The sequence below is a fragment of the Rutidosis leptorrhynchoides genome, chromosome 9 (assembly GCF_046630445.1).
Source record: "Rutidosis leptorrhynchoides isolate AG116_Rl617_1_P2 chromosome 9, CSIRO_AGI_Rlap_v1, whole genome shotgun sequence".
NCBI classification, from domain to species: domain Eukaryota; kingdom Viridiplantae; phylum Streptophyta; class Magnoliopsida; order Asterales; family Asteraceae; genus Rutidosis; species Rutidosis leptorrhynchoides.
In genome coordinates, this window is record NC_092341.1 from 65,110,437 (window position 1) to 65,131,927 (window position 21,491).

At 33.9% G+C, this 21,491-nt stretch overlaps 2 protein-coding genes across 2 annotated transcripts; one reads left to right on the forward strand and one right to left on the reverse strand.

Moving 5' to 3' along the window:
• Positions 1-6,632: 6,632 nt before the first annotated feature.
• Positions 6,633-7,232, reverse strand: LOC139868124 (uncharacterized). The gene has a single exon (XM_071856460.1). The coding sequence runs from the start codon at positions 7,230-7,232 to the stop codon at positions 6,633-6,635; it is 600 nt and encodes a 199-aa protein (XP_071712561.1).
• Positions 7,233-20,500: 13,268 nt separating this feature from the next.
• LOC139868125 (uncharacterized) lies at positions 20,501-21,204 on the forward strand. Its single transcript, XM_071856461.1, has 2 exons — positions 20,501-20,531; positions 20,606-21,204. The coding sequence occupies exons 1-2, from the start codon at positions 20,501-20,503 to the stop codon at positions 21,202-21,204; spliced, it is 630 nt and encodes a 209-aa protein (XP_071712562.1).
• Positions 21,205-21,491: the final 287 nt, after the last annotated feature.

Consider the following 21,491-nt stretch of genomic DNA (forward strand, 5'->3'; position numbering starts at 1 on the left):
AGAATATTTATGAAAATATCTTCAGGAATATCGAAGATATTTATGATGATATTTTGGGATTTCTAAGTTCGAAAGTTGATGAAGAAAATTTTTCCACAAGGATTTAGAATAAATAAGGAGCAAAATATTCGTTAAAGAGTTCATTAAATAGAAAATCATCTGGGTTCATTAAGTACCGGTTTAGTCCTGGTGATTTGTCCAAAGCCTCTTTCATAGTTTCGCATAATCCACTTTCAAGTATAAATTTTCTATTGAGTGTTTTCGACACTCCATTCTTTATTATCAAGCTTTTGATCTTTAAGACCATCTATAGCTTTTGCTGCTTCATCAGCATTCAAAGTTATCATAACTGAATCATTGATTATCAATTCGAGGTGCTTCAACAATTTCGAAGGATTTGAACGCAGATTGTAATCGTCAAGATACAAATGAGGTTTAAGATGAAATCAAGTGGCAAACTTGAAGAAATTTTTAGTGTCATATGTTATAATCAATATTTTAATTCATTTTAATTGTCCAATGTTAGTAGTCCACAGTTAGTAATTCAATAATTCATATATAGTTAGATATATAATATTTGAATTAATTAAAATGTATCGTGACCCATTGTATACATGTCTCAGACTCGATCACAACCCATGGTATATATATTATTTTGGAATCAATCTCAACCCTGTATAGCTAACTCGAGCATTACCGCATATAGAGTGTCTATGGTTATTCAAAATAATATATATAGGTGATGTCAATATGATATGTCAAAACATTGTATATGTGTCCCGATTTATCCGACGATATTTAAAGTGCGTAAAATAAATAACAGAAATTAAATGACGATAAATAAAATTGCGAGAATTAAAATTGCGATAAATAAATTGCGATAAATAAATTGCGATAAGGAATTAACAGTTAGCTAGGAACAGTTAGCTAGGACTTTGTTAGCGTGGATTCTTAACAAAATTTCTCATAGTTAATTTGTTTGTTTCTAACAAATTTTATTTTGTCCAATGTTTTCTTCATTATGCCAATTGTTGGATTCTGATAGGTCAAAATCCAAATATGAAATTGAATGAAAATGGTTATTCTGCGGTGAACGGATTCATATCTCTATAGATGTAAGTAGGATAGTAAATGACTGTTGAATCAGATTTGAAAAATGTACAGTGTAACTTATTAATGTGAAACCCAAATATTCCTCGGGTATTACCTACCCGTTAAAATATTCTCATCATTAACAGTTTGTACGAAAGAATTTTTAATTACAATCTTTATGAAAATATACATACATATATATTTTCTTCAGATGTAATCATGGATTTAATGAGTCAATAAGATATTAAACTCATTTGATTTATCGTTAGAACTAGATTACATAATCTCTAAAACTTTAGAAATTACATAATCGCCATGTCGAGCGAAGATAATCGATGTAGAATGATATGTAGAACGAAGATAAAGTAGATAGAACGATACGTAGAACGATGATTATGCTCGAGGTACAGAATGAGATGTTAAGGCATGTGATGTTGAAACTTGGGTTGTTGGTGGTACTGGTGTTGAGGTTGATGGTGCTGTTGGTGCTGAGGCTGGAGATGATGCTGGTATAATAAGTACAGCTTGTAAATCATGCACCATCCTTGCCAGGGTTTCTATCCCACCCTCTATCATTTCTATCCACCCACTCATCTGATTCGATAGATCTTGATAATCAATTTAAAGTTCCCTAACTTCTTCTAGTATTCCCCTTCGATTGGTATTCGGAAGTAGAGGTTGAATATTTTCGGAGATTGCAGTAATGCGCCCTTCGAGGCGGAAGATTTTGGCAAGGAGGGTGAAAACAGTGTTGCGCATAGGTTCACTGATGAGTACATCATTTTCTCTTATGTTAGGAGGTAATTTTGGTTCGTGGTAGGGTTCGCCTTCTTCATTCCTCCATCGAGTGAGTAAGTCTCGGACCCACCCCCATCTCCTCCAGAAAGAAAAATAGCTAAATGGTTGAGGCACTTCCGGTTCATTGACTTCAGAGTCTACTTCAATATACATCTCGAAATTGCTTCCGGAACTAATGGAATCCAAGCTAGATGTAGGATCCATCTTACACGATCAGTTAGAAGATTTTTGATATTAAATGATTTTCGGATATCGGATGATCTTCTAATTATATAGAGTATCTATACATAATTCAAAGGATCTCGTGGATTACGGAGGGAATTAAGGAAACGTGTCAGACAAGATTTAATGTGATAAGATATGAATTCGTCAGTACACCATCTATGCAATAATTGCAATAAGACGTGTCGAGACTGAAAATGATAGGTAAATATTTTTCGACAAAGAATGGTAAGCAAAACTTTTAACATGCAGACCAGGTTCAAGTCTAGACTTATTAATGTATTTTAACAACTACTAGGCCAAAGTCCAGACTCATTAATGCATCCTAACAACTACTAGTTAGACACACTAATGCAAGACCTGTTTCTCTACGACCGCCGCTCTGATACCACATATAATGACCCATCCCATTCCATAAGGACGAATACAATAACATCTGGTCCCATTGCGAGGTACTGACCTAAATATGCCATGAATGACTCCAAGTAATATCTTTAAAATGAGCAAATGCACAGCGAAAGATTTCTTTCATACCTGAGAATAAACATGCTTAAAAGTGTCAACCAAAAGGTTGGTGAGTTCATAGGTTTATCATAAACAATAACATTCATAATTTTGATAGACCACAAGATTTCAGTTTCACAAGATTTTGTATAAAAGTCTTCTATAAGTTGTTGAGCGCTTCGGTAACCATACTTAACAATTAATGTGGCATATTTCCTTTATTATGAAATCTCCCTACACTATACCAAGTGCTGTAAAAACGAAGTACTATGCAACCGTTTACGATACTAGAGCGACTAGCCCGGTTGGGGTGGTCAAACCCGATAGATCTATCAATAGGATTCGCGCTTACATGTTCTTACAATTTGTAAATATTAGTTACCAAGCTATTAGGGAAGATATGCAAGGTGGTACAACTCAACGTAGAATATATTTTAAGTACTTAAGTCTATATCGTCAAACATAAAAGTAGCGCATGTATTCTCAGCCCATAAATATATATTGCAAAAGCAATTAAAAGGGGAGCAAATGAAACTCACTATACGATATTTTGTAGTAAAAATATGCATACGACGGAACTGAACAATGCAAGGTTGGCCTCGAATTCATGAACCTATATCAATTATATATATTACTTATTTAATTTAGTAATATATTTGTTATTTCAAAGGTTATATATATATTTATTTTGTATATTGATATTTATATATATAGTTATACTAATACATATGTATCTATATAATTAGTATTATATTATTAAGTAAAAATTTTGTTATATGTAAATAATGTTATTAGGTTTTATGTATAATGTATATGTAATATTAATATAGTTATAGTATATGTAATAAGTATATTTTTATATATAAAATATTTATTTGTTAAAATGATAGTTTTGAAAATAATGATTTATTAATAATAATAATAATAATAATAATAATAATAATAATAATAATAATAACTTTATTAATAATGATAATACTAATAATAAAAATGATATTGTTAATAATGATACTTATGTTAATAATAATAATAATAATAATAATAATAATACTAATAATAATAAAAATGATACTAATACGAATGTTAATGAAAATAATAATTTTACTGATGATGATAACAATAATTATAATACTTAATTTAATAAATATAATAATAATATTAATAATAATAATTATACTAATAATCATATTCTAATGTTAAATAGTAATAATTAACTTACTAATAAAAATAATTAATAATAAAAATAACAAAAATAACAAAATTAAATATAGTAACTACCTCAAGAGAATAAGTCCCAAAAAAAAATGCCCTTGCTCAGGATCGAACCCGTGACCTCTCGTTCACATGACAAGCTCCTAACCAGTTGATCCGTTTTATATTTTTATTCTAATACCGAAATATAACCTTATAACCCATATTATCATCATACAAACCCATGATTATTCTAGCCCAACAGGCTCTTTGTTTAAATTTGATAAGTTTGTTTACTAAGCCCAACAGATCATAACACCTATCGGCCCAAGAAATAATTTAATCCTAGCCCAACATAGTTTAGTCCATTAACATGACTAAATATTGAACGATGATTTGTGGGTTGGTACTGCAGTTCGTTCGACAACAGGAACAACAAACATAATAGGAGTGTAACAATCATTGTGTATCATCAACTCATCGTGACATCATAAACCCGTTACCAACTTTTCCATCATCGTCTTTTTCATCAATTACTCGTGATCTCATTATCATCTTCACAGGATCGTATGTTCTCATTCATAATTGTCTAAAACAGAAAGGAAAACTAGTAGCTAAACAAGCATCATCATCGTGTAATCATCATCAATATTATTACAGGATCACCTCCCATCTATTTAATCATCGGTTATATTGTCAACACAACATCCCTAACCTCGTTCATCATCAAGCTCCACTATTCATCTTCTTCTTCATGAATTCGTTTGAACAGTGAACAAAAATTTAAATAGCAGTAGTTTTGGTTAACGGTGAATTAAGGAGGTGATTTTAGTGATGGTTTTCGAATGAAACAATAAGAAAAACTGAAGTTTCAGCAACTATAGAGAACAGTAATAGAAAAGAGAAAGAAAAAAAAACGCAGGTGGAACATCATCATGGTAGTAGCGAACAGTTAACGTATAGCAAGTGCAGTCGACAGGAATATGTAGCAACCTGTGTTTAATTGTTTTTGTTTAATAGGAACTCCTAAATAGAAGCAGCAGTTCACAGCGAAAAGGGTGGTGTTTTAGTTCATGACTGCAGCAAGTAACCTCTCGGTAGTAGCATAAATGGAGGTTGCAAAGGCGGTGATGGTTTTTGTGGTGTTGTTTGCCGTGATCTCACATGGTGATCATGGTGTTTTGATGTTGATGATCATGATTTGTTGGTGTATTATGTGGTCTTGTTCACGTTTATTTTAAAAACAAGAAATAAGTGGGTTTTGTGAAGAAAAGTGGTGGATGAGATATAGTGGCGGTGTTGGTAAGATAGAAGAAGAAGAAGAAGTGGGTTTCAAGAAGTTAATGGTGGTCTTTGTTTGTTAAAACTATGAAACAGATACATAGATAGATTTATAGACATAGATAATAAAATAATAATAATATATAATATTAATAATAAATATAATATTAATAATAATAATAATATTTTATGAGTAATCAATCAAATAGAATGTGCACAGATTAAATTGGCAATTAAAAACAGTTAGCAGTCGGTGAATTGTTTGATTGTGCCGACACTATTAGGATATTAATTCGTACTCCGTTGATAATTAGTGGCGGATAATAAGTATTCGAAAAAATTCCAAATTTTCAAATTAAATATAATTATTTATCCTAGTCATTATGATATAAAATTCTGTCATTAACTATTAAATAAAAATTACATTAATTATTCACTCCCAACCCCAAGTAAAATATAAAAAATTTAAAATTCAACAACTGGTTCCTAAATATATTTTTAATAAGTTTATAATTTATATAACTCATTTTTGGATCACCGTTTATTTTAAAATCACATTAGTTCCTTTTTAACTCGTGTAATATCGTTCGGATGATATCTGAGTGTTACCATCGTTTATTAAATAACTTCGAAATCCTATATATTCTATATACTTTATTTATATATAGATATTTGTAAATAATAATTATTATATATGATTATTATTTTGCTTAATTAAATTCTAACAATTACAATATATAATATTTCATATTATTATATATATATATTAAATATATGCATATCTATTTACAAGAAATTGTATCGTGAGTCGTCGGGAATAGTCAAATGTTAAAATGAATTCATCAAAACAGTTCAAAAATTTTGAGACTCAACATTACAGACTTTGCTTATCGTGTCGAAACCATATAAAGATTAAGTTTAAATTTGGTCAGAAATTTTCGGGTCGTCACACTATGCGCCTGGACAAAAACTTCCGCGGGAATCATTGCTTTTGACCCATACACAAGGCTAAAAGGTGTTTCGCCTGTACTTTTCTTGAAAGTTGTGTGATGAGCCCATAATACATTTGACAGTTCATCAACCCATCCACCCCGTTTTTCATTCAAACGTTTTCGAATTCCGCTGACAATATCGCGGTTAGTAACTTCGTATAAACCGTGTGCTTAAGGATGAGCTACCGATGTGAATTTTTGAATTATATTCAATTCTGCACACCAGCTTAAAAATGGGTCTTTTGCAATTTGTGCCCCATTATCACTTACAAGCTCTCGCGGGATGCCAAACCTGCAAACAATGTATTCCCAGACTAAATTCCGCACTTGTACTCCAGTTATTGTGCGTAAAGCTTTAGCTTCTACCCATTTAGTAAAATAATCAATTGCGACAATCAGAAACTTTACATTCCTCGCCCCTGGGGGAAATGGTCCCACAATATCAATGGCCCATTTATAGAACGGCCATTGTGAATTTATTGGTATCATGTCGTGCCTTGGCTTCCTATTCTGCGACACATGTCTTTGACAACTTTTACATCTTTTAACTATTTACGCAACATCACAGTACAGGGTAGGCCAAAAGTAACCCATTCGCATTATTTTTGCTGCAACAGTTTTGTAGCCTGAATGAAGAGCACAAGATCCACTATGCACCTCCTCAATAGTTGTTGCAACCTTTGCGGGTCCTACACACCGCATTAATGGTCCTAGATAAGACTTGCCATATAATATATCATTTTCAATCACATACATAGGTGATCTTTCTCGCACTAATCGAGCTTCTTTCTTATCCTCTAGTAGTGTATTATTGTGCAAATGGTGTATTATAGGATCCATCCAATTCGGTTGAACTTCTTCTATAGTCGCAACAATCAGACTTCCATCAATGGACTTATGGGGAAGTTCTTCTACCCAAACTTGCTTTTGGAAATATAAAAAAGTCAATGCAGCAAGCTTACTTAACGCATCCGCCTTTTTGTTTTGACTTCTTGATGGTTGTGATAATTCAAAAAATTCAAATCTTTTCGCAGCTTCCTGCAGAAGCTTCAAATATTTCTGCATGGACAACTCATGGGCTTCAAATGAGCCATTAAATTGATTTGCCACTAACTGCGAATCCACATATGCGTGTAAATGTGAAATATTCATTTTTCGCGCCACATTTAATCCCGCAAGCAGTGCTTCATATTCAGCCTCGTTATTTGTTACATCAAAATTAAAACGCAACCCATATGTATGTTCTTCACCATTTGGGCTTGTTAACACCAATCCCGTGAAATGTCCCGTTCATATTGATTATAAACGTTTCATATTAATTGATTTCGTTGCGAGGTTTTGACCTCTATATGAGACGTTTTTCAAAGACTGCATTCGTTTTTAAAACAAACCATTACCTTTATTTTATCGACAAAGGTTTAAAGGATATAACCTAGATTATCAAGTAATGATAATCTAAAATACCACGCTTACACCCGACCATTACATAATGGTTTACAATAAATATTATGTTACAACAAAGTAAACTTTCGAATGCAGTTTTTAGACAATATCATACAATCATGGACTCCAAATCTTGTCCTTAATTTAGTATGCAACAGCGGAAGCTCTTAACAATCACCTGAGAATAAACATGCTTAAAACGTCAACAAAAATGTTGGTGAGTTATAGGTTTAACCTATATATTTATCAATCATAATAATGGACCACAAGATTTCATTTTTATAAACACATCTCAAATCAGGCATTTCGGAAACTGCATAGAGATAAAAATCATTCATATGTTGAACACCTGGTAACCGACATTAACTTAATGCATAGAATATTCCTAAACATAACCTCTCGTCTGTATAATAATCTCGAAGTACTAAAGCCATCCATAACCTGAATGGGGGTTGTTAGGCCCAATAGATCTATCTTTAGGATTCGCGTCAATTAGGGGCCATTTCTCTAATTCTTAGGTTACCAAACTTGAAGGGCGATATTCGGTTTAATAATCCAACCATAAAATGTAGTTTCGCATACATGTGTCTATTTTGTAAAACATTTACAAAACTGCATGTATTCTCATCCCAAAAATATTAGATTTTAAAAATGAGACTATAACTCACTTTCACAGATTTTTACTTCGTCGGAATTTAAGAATTGGCCACGGATCGATTCACGAACCTATAACAAATATATACATATATATCAAAGTATGATGGAAATATATTCACAACATTTTTATTACATTTTAATGATTTAAGTTTATTAAGTTAGCGGTCCAACGTTAGTAATCTACAACTAGTTGTCCACAGTTAGATGTACAGAAATAAATCAATATATATTATCTCGAATCAATCCACGACCCAGTGTATACAAGTCTCAGGCTAGATCACAACTCAAAGTATATATATTATTTTGGAATCAACCTCAACACTGTATAGCTAACTCGAGCATTACTGCATATAGAGTGTCTATGGTTGTTCCAAATAATATATATAGATGGGTCGATATGATATGTCAAAACATTATATACGTGTCTATGGTCTATCAAGGTTACATAATATGTTAGAGTACATGTATAATACAATATAAGTTAGTTAAGTTATGGTTAGAATAGATTTGTTACAAATTTCACGCAGCTACAACAAGCAAAAATATCCAATTTTGTTTTACCCATAAATTCTTCGCTTTAAATTCGTTTTGAGTGATTCAAGTTGCTATGGTTTCATAATGAACTGAAATTTATGAAACTAAACATAAAAAGTATAAGTTTATAGTCAAAAATACAGGTTACAAGTCATTTTTGTAAGAGGTAGTCATTTCAGTCGAAAGAACGACGTCTTGATGACCATTTTGAAAAACATACTTCCACTTTGAGTTTAACCATGATTTTTAGATATAGTTTCATGTTCATAAGAAAAATCATTTTCCAAGAAGGATAACTTTTAAATCAAATTTTATCGTAGTTTTTAATTATCTAACCCAAAACAGCCAGCGGTGTTACTACGACGGCGTATGTCCGGTTTTACGGTGTTCTTCGTGTTTACAGGTTTTAAATCATTAAGTTAGCATATCATATAGATATATAACATGTGTTTAGTTGATTTTAAAAGTTAAGTTAGAAGGATTAACTTTGTTTGCGAACAAGTTTAGAATTAACTAAACTATGTTCTAGTGATTACATGTTATAATCTTCGAATAAGATAGTTTTATATATATGAATCGAATGATGTTATGAACACCACTACTACCTAAAGTTTAGTAGGTAAACCTACTAGAAGTGACAAGAAATGATCTAGATTCAAAGGATTATTGGATGGCTTGAAATTTCTTGAAGTAGAATCATGACACGAAAACAAGTTCAAGTAAGATTATCACTCGAAATAAGATTGTTATAGTTATAGAAATTGAATCAAAGTTTGAATATGACTATTACCTTGAATTAGAGAGATAACCTACTATAAATAACAAAGGTTTCTTGATCCTAAATTATTTCTTGGAATGGATTAGAAAGCTTGGAAGTAGACTTGCAAACTTGAAAGTATTCTTGATTTTATGAAACTAGAACTTATAGAATTTATGAAGAACACTTAGAACTTGAAGATAGAACTTGAGAGAGATCAATTAGATGAATAAAATTGAAGAATGAAAGTGTTTTGTAGGTGTTTTTGGTCGTTGGTATATGGATTAGATATAAAGGATGTGTAAGTTTGTTTTTTTGTAAATAATTCATGAATGATTTATAATATTTTTGTAATTTTGTGAGATATTTCATGCTAGTTGCCAAATGATGGTTCCCACATGTTTAGGTGACTCACAAGGGCTGATAAAAGCTGATCATTGAAGTGTATATACCAATAGTAAATACATCTAGAAGTTGTGTATTGTACGAGTACGAATACGGGTGCATACGAGTAGAATTGTTGATGAAAATGAATGAGGATGTAATTGTAAGCATTTTTGTTAAGTAGAAGTACTTTGATATGTGTCTTGAAGTCTTTCAAAAGTGTAAGAATATATCTTAATACACTACATGTATATACATTTTAACTGAGTCGTTAAGTCATCGTTAGTCGTTACATGTTAGTGTTGTTTTTGAAAGCTTTAAGTTAACGATCTCATTTAATGTTGTTAACCGATTGTTTATTATATCTAATGAGATGTTAAATTATCACATTATCATGATATTATGATGTATGAATATATCTTAATATGATATATATAGATTAAAATGTTGTTACAACGATAATCGTTACATATATGTCTTGTTTCGAAATTCTTAAGTTAGTAATCTTGTTTTTACATATGTAGTTCATTGTTAACGCACTTAATGATATATTTAATTATCATTTTATCATGTTAAATATAGTGTAACAATATCTTAATATGATACATATGTATTTAGTAAGACGTTGTTATAACGATAATCGTTATATATATCGTTTCGAGTTTCTTAATTCAATAGTCTCATTTTTATGTATATAACTCATTGTTAATATACCTAGTGAGATACTTACTTATCATAATATCATGTTAACTATATATATATATATATATATATATATATATATATATATATATATATATATATATATATATATATATATATATATATATATATATATATATATATATATATATATATATCCATATATATGTCATCATATAGTTTTTACAAGTTTGTAACGTTCGTGAATCGCCGATCAACTTGGGTGGTCAATTGTCTATATGAAACCTATTTCAATTAATCAAGTCTTAACAAGTTTGATTGCTTAACATGTTGGAAACATTTAATAATGTAATTATCAATTTCATTTAATATATATAAACATGGAAAATTTCGGGTCACTACAGTACCTACCCGTTAAATAAATTTCGTCCCGAAATTTTAAGCAGTTGAAGGTGTTGACGCATCTTCTGGAAATAAGTGCGGGTATTTCAGCTTCATCTGATCTTCACGCTCCCAGGTGAATGCGGGTCCTCTACGGGCATTCCATCGAACCTTAACAATTGGTATCTTGTTTTGCTTGAGTCTTTTAACCTCACGATTCATTATTTCAATGGGTTCTTCAATAAATTGTAGTTTTTCATTAATTGTAATCTCGTCTAATGGAATGGTGAGATCTTCTTTAGCAAAATATTTCTTCAAATTCGAGACGTGGAAGGTATTATGTACGCCCGCAAGTTGTTGTGGTAACTTAAGTCGGTAAGCTACTGGTCCGACACGATCAATAATCTTGAATGGTCCAATGTACCTTGGATTTAGTTTCCCCCGTTTACCAAATCGAACAACACCTTTCCAAGGTGAAACCTTAGGCATGACCATCTCTCCAATCTCAAATTCTATATCTTTTCTTTTAATGTTCGCGTAGCTCTTTTGTCAACTTTGGGCAGTTTTCAACCGTTGTTGAATTTGGATGATCTTCTCGGTAGTTTCTTGAATTATTTCTGGAACCGTAATTTGTCTATCCCCAACTTCACTCCAACAAATCAAAGACCTGCACTTTCTACCATAAAGTGCCTCAAACGGCGCCATCTCAATACTCGAATGGTAACTGTTGTTGTAGGAAAATTTTGCTAATGGTAGATGTTGATCCCAACTGTTTCCAAAATCAATAACACATGCTCGTAGCATGTCTTCAAGGGTCTGTATCGTTCTTTCATTTTGCCCATCAGTTTGTGGATGATAGGCTGTATTCATGTCTAGACGAGTCCCCAATGCTTGTTGCAACGTCTGCCAGAATCTTGAAACAAATCTGCCATCCCTATCAGAGATAATGGAGATTTGTATTCCATGTCTGGAGACGACTTCCTTCAAGTATAGTCGTGCTAACTTTTCCATTTTATCATCTTCTCTCATTGGCAGAAATTGTGCTGACTTGGTAAGACGATCGACTATTACCCATATAGTATCATAACCACTTGCAGTCCTTGGCAATTTAATAATGAAATCCATGGTAATGTTTTCCCATTTCCATTCTGGGATTTCAGGTTGTTGAAGTAGACCTGATGGTTTCTGATGTTCAGCTTTGACCTTAGAACACGTCAAACATTCTCCTACGTATTTAGCAATATCAGCTTTCATACCCAGCCACCAAAAGTATTTCTTGAGATCTTTGTACATCTTTCCCGCTCCAGGATGTATTGAGTATCTGGTTTTATGTGCTTCCTTAAGTACCATTTCTCTCACATCTCCAAACTTTGGTACCCAAATTCTTTCAGCCCTATACCGAGTTCCGTCTTCCCGAATATTTAGATGTTTCTCCAATCCTTTGGGTATTTCATTCTTCAATTTTCTTTCTTTTAAAACTCCCTGTTGTGCCTCCTTTATTTGAGTAGTAAGGTTAGTACGAATAATTATATTCATAGATTTTACCCGTATAGGTTCTCTGTCCTTTCTACTCAAAGCGTTGGCTACCACATTCGCCTTCCCTGGGTGGTAACGAATCTCAAAGTAGTAATCATTCAACAATTCAATCCACCTATGTTACGTCATGTTCAGTTGTTTCTGATCAAATATATGTTGGAGACTTTTGTGGTCGGTATATATGATACTTTTGACCCCATATAAGTAGTGCCTCCAAGTCTTTAATGTAAAAACAACCGCGCCTAATTCCAAATCATGGGTCATATATTTCTGCTTGTGAATCTTCAATTGTCTAGACGCATAAGCAATTACCTTCGTTCGTTGCATTAATACACAACCGAGACCTTGCTTTGAGGCATCACAATATATCACAAAATTATCATTCCCTTCAGGCAATGACAATATAGGTGCCATAGTTAGCTTTTTCTTCAACAATTGAAATGCTTCCTCCTGTTCATCCTTCCATTCAAATTTCTTTCCTTTATGCGTTAATTCAGTCAAGGGTTTTGCTATTTTTGAAAAATCTTGGATGAACCTTCTGTAGTAACCAGCCAGTCCTAAAAATTAACTATGTGCTTTGGAGTTTTCGGGGTTTCCCAGTTTACAATGGTTTCAATCTTTGCCGGATCAACCTGAATACCTTCTTTGTTCACTACATGTCCGAGGAATTGAACTTCTTTCAACCAAAATGCACACTTTGAAAACTTTGCATATAGTTGTTCCTTACTCAATAATTCTAGCACTTTTCTCAAATGTTCTTCGTGCTCTTGATCATTCTTTGAGTAAATAAGTATGTCATCGATGAAAACAATGACAAACTTGTCAAGATATGGTCCATACACTCAGTTCATAAGGTCCATGAACACAGCTGGTGCGTTAGTTAAACCAAACAGCATAACGATAAACTCATAATGACTGTAACGCATTCTGAAAGCAGTCTTCAGAATATCATCCTCCTTCACCCGCATTTGATGATACCCAGAACGTAAATCAATCTTCGAATAAATCGACGAGCCTTATAGTTGATCAAATGAGTCGTCAATTCTCGGTAGTGGGTAGCGGTTCTTGATGGTAACTTTGTTCAACTCTCGGTAGTCGAAACACAACCTGAATGTACCATCCTTCTTTTTTACAAACAAAATAGGAGCTCCCCATGGTGATGTTCTTGGTCGTATGAAACCACGCTCTAAAAGTTCTTGTAATTGGCTTTGGAGTTCCTTCATTTCGCTTGGTGCGAGTCTGTATGAATCACGAGCTATTGGTGCAGCTCTTGGTACAAGGTCTATTTGAAATTCAACGAATCGGTGTGGAGGTAGTCCCGGTAATTCTTTCGGAAATACATCGGGAAATTCTTTTGCGACGGGAACATCATTGATGTTCTTTTCTTCAGGTTTGACTTCATCGATGTGTGCTAGAATGGCATAATAACCTTTTCTTATTAGTTTTTGCGCCTTCAAATTACTAATAAGAATTAGTTTTGCGTTGCTCTTTTCTCCGTACACCATTAAGGGTTTTCCTTTTTCGTACATAATGCGAATCGCATTTTTGTAACAAACGATCTCTGCTTTCACCTCTTTCAACCAGTCCATTCCAATTATCACATCAAAACTCCCTAGCTCTACTGGTATCAAATCAATCTTAAACGTTTCGCTAACCAGTTTAATTTCTCGATTTCGACATATATTATCTGCTGAAATTAATTTACCGTTTGCTAATTCGAGTAAAAAATTATTATCCAAAGGCTTCAATCGACAACTTAATTTAGCACAAAAATCTCTACTCATATAGCTTCTATCCGCACCCGAATCAAATAAAACATAAGCAGATTTATTGTCAATAAGAAATGTACCCGTAACAAGCTCCGGGTCTTCCTGCGCTTCTGCCGCATTAATATTGAAAACTCTTCCACGACCTTGCCCATTATTTTTCCCTGGGTTCAATTACTCCTAATGTTGCCCGGTTTTTCACATCCATAACAAATAAAGGCGGCATTACTTGTCCGACATTATTTGTTCTTTTGTTTCTGTTATTCATTGGGCCGTAGACCTCACACTTTCTCGCACCATGGCCAGTTCTTTTACAGTTGGTGCAAAATGTCATGCAGAATTCATTCTGGTGGTACTCTTCACACCTTTGGCATGGTTGTTTCTGATTATTGTTGTTGTTATTGTTGTTGGGACAATTGTTGTAATTGTTGTTGTTGGGACGTTTGTTGTAGTTGTTGTTGTTGTTGGAATTGTGATTGTTGTTGTTGCGATTGATGTTGCGGTTGTTGGGATAGTTGTTGCGATTGTGGTTGTAATTGTTGTGGTTGTACTGGTGACTCTTGTCACCGTTTTCCTCCCACTTCCTCTTGAGTTGTTTCGTGTTGGCTTCTTCGACCGCCTGCTCTTTAATTCTTCCCTCAATCTGATTTATGAGTTTGTGAGCCATTCGACTTGCCTTTTGTATGGAGGCGGGCTCGTGTGAACTCACATATTCTTGAATCCTTTGTGGTAACCCTTTTACCAACGCGTCGATCATCTCGTCTTCATCTTCGAACGCTCCCAGACACAATAGGCACAACTCTGTGAATCGTCGTTCGTACGTGGTAATATCAAATCCTTGTGTTTGTAACCCTCTAAGCTCCACCTTGAGATTATTGACCTCGTTTTTGGGACGGTACTGCTCAATCATCAGGTGTTTGAATGCTGACCACGGTAGTGCGTAAGCAGAATCTTGTCTCACTTGCTCTAGATAGGTGTTCCGCCACGTTAATGCAGTACCTGTGAAGGTATGCGTAGCGTACTTTACTTTGTCTTCTTCAGTACACTTACTTATGGCAAACACCGATTCGACCTTCTCGGTCCACCGTTCAATCCGATCGGTCCTTCGGTTCCATCAAATTCCAAAGGTTTGCATGCAGTGAATTCTTTGTAGGAGCATCCTACATGATTTCTTACGCCGTTAGCTACATTGCTAGATTCAGAGTTATTGTTGGTATGTAGCACAGCCTGTACTGCGGCTATGTTTGCAGCAAGAAAGGTACGAAATTCCTCTTCACTCATATTCATGGTGTGTCGAGTAGTCGGTGTCATTTCCTTCAAAATAGCCAAATGAATCGAGTTAATCATACAGAATATTAAGAGTAGTCAGTAGTATTTCGTAGCATAATATGAACTCATTTATAAAAGCTTTTTCTTCATATTAGCATTTTATAATATATAATTCGGGTAATACCTACCCGTTAATTTCATACTTAGTAGCTAATATACAATTCAACTACTACAATTCCATATGAAAAACTGATTATAATAATATTTCACATTCAAATATTTTTCAAACTTACAATTCCACTATTTTACATATAACATAAAATATAGCACACAATAACTTTGATACAAGATAGTTTTGAAGATAATTCTAGTTAATACGCAAGTCGTTCAGCAAAGGTAATAAAGACACGTAATTCATAAGTCCATAAATAAGTCATGCATTCTGGTTGTACTAATATTATTTCCCATCCTTGGTTATGTGGAAGATAACCTTTGTGACCGTTGGCTAGGCAGCATGTTGTAACGTCGTCAAAAGGACGAGGGTTACGTAATGCCCAACAGCCCCGTAACAATCTAAAAACCTTGTTTCTCACCCCAACTACCGAATCCGTCACTTGTGGGAATGTTTTATTTAAAAGTTGTAATCCGATGTTCGTTTTCTCACTTTGGTGAGAAGCGAACATCACTAACCCGTAAGCATAACATGCTTCTTTATGTTGCATGTTAGAAGCTCTTTCTAAAGCACGAAGTCCTATGTTGGGATATGTTGTGTCAAAATAGGTTCTTAACCCGTAGCGTAAAATTGCACTTGGGTTCCCCGCATTTATCGCTTTAAAGAAAACACGGCGTAACTTACGGTCTCCCCAATGTGATATACCCCATCTTTAAAAAGAAAGTATTTTATAAACTAAGGTGTAATATCCTATAAAATTAAAACAATTTAAAAACTCATAACTAGTGTTTGTTACTTACAAATTTTAATAACTCAAACTAAAATAAATTAAACATATAAGATAGATACATAAGTAATAAGTGCTAAATAAGTTAATTAGTGAATAAACTAACATAACATCATAGCTTGTTAGTTAGGTACATAAGTATAAATTATACCAAATTGATGTTGTATATCATGCTAGAAAAGATTAATTAAGATTAAATAAAACTAGCCACTTACATGGAACTTGAAAGGCCAGTATTTATTAGATGGAATAGGGATGGTCATCTTTAAGTTATGTATCCACATATATCATCCATTTGGTACGTACACTTTTGGTTTAATCAAATCAAATGAAATTCTCCAACTTGATAGCCATACACTACAATCCATAATATTAAGAAAAAGAAGATATAGAGAGTGAAAATTCAAAGAAGAATACGAAGTAATTGCGGGTCTAGTTTTGGTCCTAACACGAACACAATTTAGAGGTAACCACTAACCATCATCTTTATTATTGATGTATAAGTTGTTTATTGGATTTCTTAATCAACTTACTAGTTTAGATTTGCTACATATCACATGGATTATTATAGATATGAGATGTTAAGATTTTGTATACATAATGGGTATCTTTTGAATATTGGTCATAAACAAATTTTAGTTATATGTTAGTAATGGAATATTTTAAAGCTATATGTAACTAATATATCAAATTTTGATCCGATTGAATTAAAGTGTACAAGATTACTTGGTAGTGACTCTGTTCTTTTTCTTAATATTAATTGGAGTACTTATATATTATAACTAATGAGCATTGGGGTTTAGCAAACAGAGTGAGGCGAATTGAGTTAATGGCATGTGGCCACTAACAATATTAACCCATTTAATCTTTATAAAACGTGAATGACTAGAACTAAAAATATAGGTGTGAAACGATAATACAAGGGTGGATATTTTTGTATAATACTGAAAGGAAATAGAAACTGATATTTGGATTCCATGTTCTCGATTACAATAGCGGAAATTTTGAGTCTTAAAATATGTAAGTTACTAATAATTTAGAAAATGGAAGTCTTAGTAATATATAGTTACATAACTATATCATTAATATAAAATTCATGAAACTATTTAGATAGAAATAAACACTTAGTAATTTTACAGTAACACTAATTAAATAAAGGATATTACATACTCCCTATTTGAATGCGTTTTGTGCTCATACGTGTGTGTTCCTTAGATTCGGCTCGGTGATCGCATCCTTTCGGTGGTATTTTTGTTGTCCTTGGAATTTCATCATTCACCAACATAAGGTACGGATATTCTAGGTGGTTCTAGAATCGCTTCGGTAAATCTTTCCTCTCAAAACTTTGTTTCGAATTGCGTATGAAAATTATTGGTATAACATGCTTCTTTGAAAATTCGTCATATTTGTTAGTCTATATATTGTGTTATGATTTCCCTATTTTGATGTACTAACGATATTGCTATCACTTGTGTAAATTTGGAGAAATATAACATTTGGTATTGGGAAATTGTGTCAAAACAGTGTCTCGAAAACCCACCAAAAACGGCCCTAAAAACTGTCCCGAACAGCTGCTATTTTCAGACCGAAAACAGCCCGTAATCGCCTCGAAATAGCCCCAAAAAATGTCGAAAACATTCCGGTAAAGAACATGTGTGAGTGTGGCGAGTGGTACGGTGATTCATATCGAGTGTCCCTCATTCCATGTGGCTTTACATGTCCCGTTAAGTCCCGTTTAAGTTGATAATTCGTGAAGGGCTAAAATATTAATATTATGTATCATGACTCTTGATTAAGGTTAGACCGAATGGTGGGGATGACACGCGATCTTTTAAATAATAAGACATACCATTTTTTTATATATAAAAAATATTTTAAGAATTGTTTGAACGTAGAATGTTTAAGCCTACTTTATTAGTAATATTTTTTTTAAAAAATTCCTTTAATCTTTTGGGAAAATATTTGGAATTTATAATCCTATGTCGGTTAAAACGTTTTAATAAAATATGCCTAAGAGTAACCTATCCATGGAGGTCCAACGGGCGCGTTATTGTGACACCGGTAATGTGAACACAATAGCGGTGTATTTTGTTATATCTACGGCGTCTCCTTTTAATTTCCCAGTGATGGTATGAGCTCTTTATTATTATATTTTGATAGGAGGCGTATGGATCGATCCTAGGATTATGTTTTGACGGTGTACGTTCATCGTAGTGTCATACGAAACGTCACCTATATGGATGATTAGTGGAGGAGCTACCCTATGATTTCATTTTGATACTTTTTTACATATTTGTTTTGACTCTTAGTGAATTATTTTATGAAATTTGCATCATGATATATGGTATTGTGGATCTATACATATTCGCGCTTTGTTTTGCAACTAAGTTATTTTGAAAATAAGTTCGTTTTGAATATAAATTTTGCATGTCATACTATACTCCGTTATTTGTTATATCCGTTCACTGGGCTTTGGCTCAGTCGTATTCTTTGTTTTCCTTCTTATACGACAGGTAATCAAGGGGGCATTGGGAACGAGGGAAGAGTGTAGAGTGGAGTGAACTTAGCACCTTGCCTTAGAGATTTTCTTCAAGAATTAGTAGCTTATTTTTGGTTTAATAGTACTTTTGAATAAGTTTTCAACTTTGGTTTTGACTATGGTTTGAATTTGAATAAGAATATCGCTCATTTATCTATTAAGTTACCTTTATTTATAAGTTTTGGATTAGGGTCTTTATAGATGGTATCAGAGCTTAGGTTCTTTACTGTAGAAACTTTAGTCCTAAATTATGGCTTGTGAGATTTGGGTAGACTTTTGGTTTAGGATTTTCCTTCCGCTATATTATTCTAATTCCACTTTGAATATTCTCTTTTATTCTTCGTACTAATCATAACCGTTATATCCTCATCTCGTTCGTAGATGGCACCGAAAAGAAAAGGAATATCTGAGGAAGAAGTAGAAAATAAGATTAACCAAACTATCACGAATTTGTTACCCAACATATTGGCTCAAGCTATTGACGTGATGCGTAAGCAAGGTGGTGAGACTTTTAAGCATGAAGAAGAGGATGAATATAAGGAGGATAAAACTGTAACGGGAGATGCTATTCATGTTTGGCTAGGACGGTTTCAAAAACAGCGTCCTTTGTCATTCAGCACTGCTAGTACCCCCGTGAAAGCTAAGAATTGGATCACTCACATTGAGAAGATATACCGAGTGCTTGGTTGTGAAGAGAGGTTTTGGGTGCATTGGCTGTTTATAAACTAGAAGGGGATGCTCAACGTTGGTGGATCGCTTTGAGACAAGCGAAAGGGGGTATCAATTTTGTGGATTCATTAGATTGGGTTGATTTCAAAGAGTTGTTTTTCTGTCAGTACTTTTCTGAGGCGGAGAAAGAGGCTGTGATTCGGGAGTATGCGAATATTAAGCAAGGGAATGATGAGTCTATTAATGATTTCACTAAGAGGTTTTTGAGGCTTGTGGGTTTGATTGGGGCTGCTGCTGGGTCTGCTGAGGACCAAGCCCGTAAGTACAAATGGGCTGTTCATAGGCGTTACCGCTCTAAAATGATTAATCTAAAATGTTTTGTTGTCGCTGAGGCAGCTGATTATGCTCAGAATTTGGAGATGGAGCGAGCCGAGTATTTGGCTACTAAAAATGGTGATGGTAAAAACAAGAGGGTTAAGATTGCACAACCATTACGATCTGTGCCTGCACCGACTACCAAACAGGGTCAACAATCTGGGAACCAATGGTATCGTAGTAATAATAATTGGAATAATAGAGGAAATCAGCAAAGGATTGACAACGGGTCAAATAATAATAACAGTGGTCAATTACAAGTGTACCGTCCACAAGGGCAACAAAGGGGTAAGGGAAATGGTGATGTTAATGCCGATGCACCTTGTGGGACTTGTGAAAAGAATCATCCGGGAAGAGTTTGTTATCGTAGTGCGGGTTCATGTTTTGCTTATGGAGAGGTTGGTCACTTAGCTAAGGATTTCAAGAATCCTTGACCTGGATTTGTTCTGAGGGTTCCTCCACCAGCTCCTGGTGGACGCGTCTTTGCCATGACTGCTGCTCAGGCTGCTGACACGACAGGTATATTCCAATCCCTATTCATTTTAAAAATATTTCCTTTGAGTTATTTGTTCATTCATTCTTGATATTATTAGGTACTATTACTAGTCATGTATTTGTACACCATCGTGCCCTCTTCATTCTGTTTGATTCTGGCTCTACGCACTCAATTGTGTCTGTTAAGAGCTCGAAATATTTGAAAGTGTCTCTAACTTGGTTGTCTACTCCGTTTACGATCTCTACCCCAATGGGTAGTATTGAAATTATAGATCGCGTGTATCAAAACTGCCGTTTGGAATTCAATGACTGTATATTTCCCTCAAATCTCTATCCTATGACCATGCATGACTTTGACATTATTCTTGGCATGGATTGGTTATCTCGTCATCACGCGAATATCGATTGTTATTCTAAGAGGATTTTGTTTGGAAATCATTCTATACCCGACTGTGTCTTTAATGGTGATCTTCCTGTGAAATCTATCAAGGTTATCTCAGCGCTTAAGGCGCAAAGGCTCATTTCACATGGTTGTGTTGGTTATTTAGCTTCAATTCAGAATTTGTCTATCGAGAGTCCTTCACTTGAAAATATTGATGTTGTTCGAGAGTTTCCCGGTGTATTTCCTGACGAATTGCAGGGTTTGCCTCCAGTTCGTGAAGTTGAATTTTCGATTGATTTGATTCCTGGTTCCTAACCGATATCAAAAGCTCCTTATCGTATGGCACCACTCGAGTTGCAAGAACTCAAGGAGAAATTGCAAGAATTGATAGATTGTGGTTTTATTCAGCCAAGTGTGTCACCTTAGGGTGCGCCAGTTTTATTTGTCAAGAAGAAGGATGGTAGCATGAGACTTTGCATTGATTATCGCGAGTTAAATCGTATTACTATCCGAAACAGTTATCTGCTTCCACGTATTGATGATTTGGTTGATCAGCTGCAAGATTCGAAGTATTTTTCTAAGATTGATCTTAGGTCTGGGTA

Coding starts and splice junctions, on each gene's coding strand:
- LOC139868124 (XM_071856460.1), bottom strand. CDS start 7,232: ATGAATATTTCACATTTACACGCATATGTGGATTCGCAGTTAGTGGCA.
- LOC139868125 (XM_071856461.1), top strand. CDS start 20,501: ATGACTGCTGCTCAGGCTGCTGACACGACAG. Junction 20,532..20,605: donor TCAGGCTGCTGACACGACAG/GTATATTCCAAT, acceptor TGATATTATTAG/GTACTATTACTAGTCATGTA.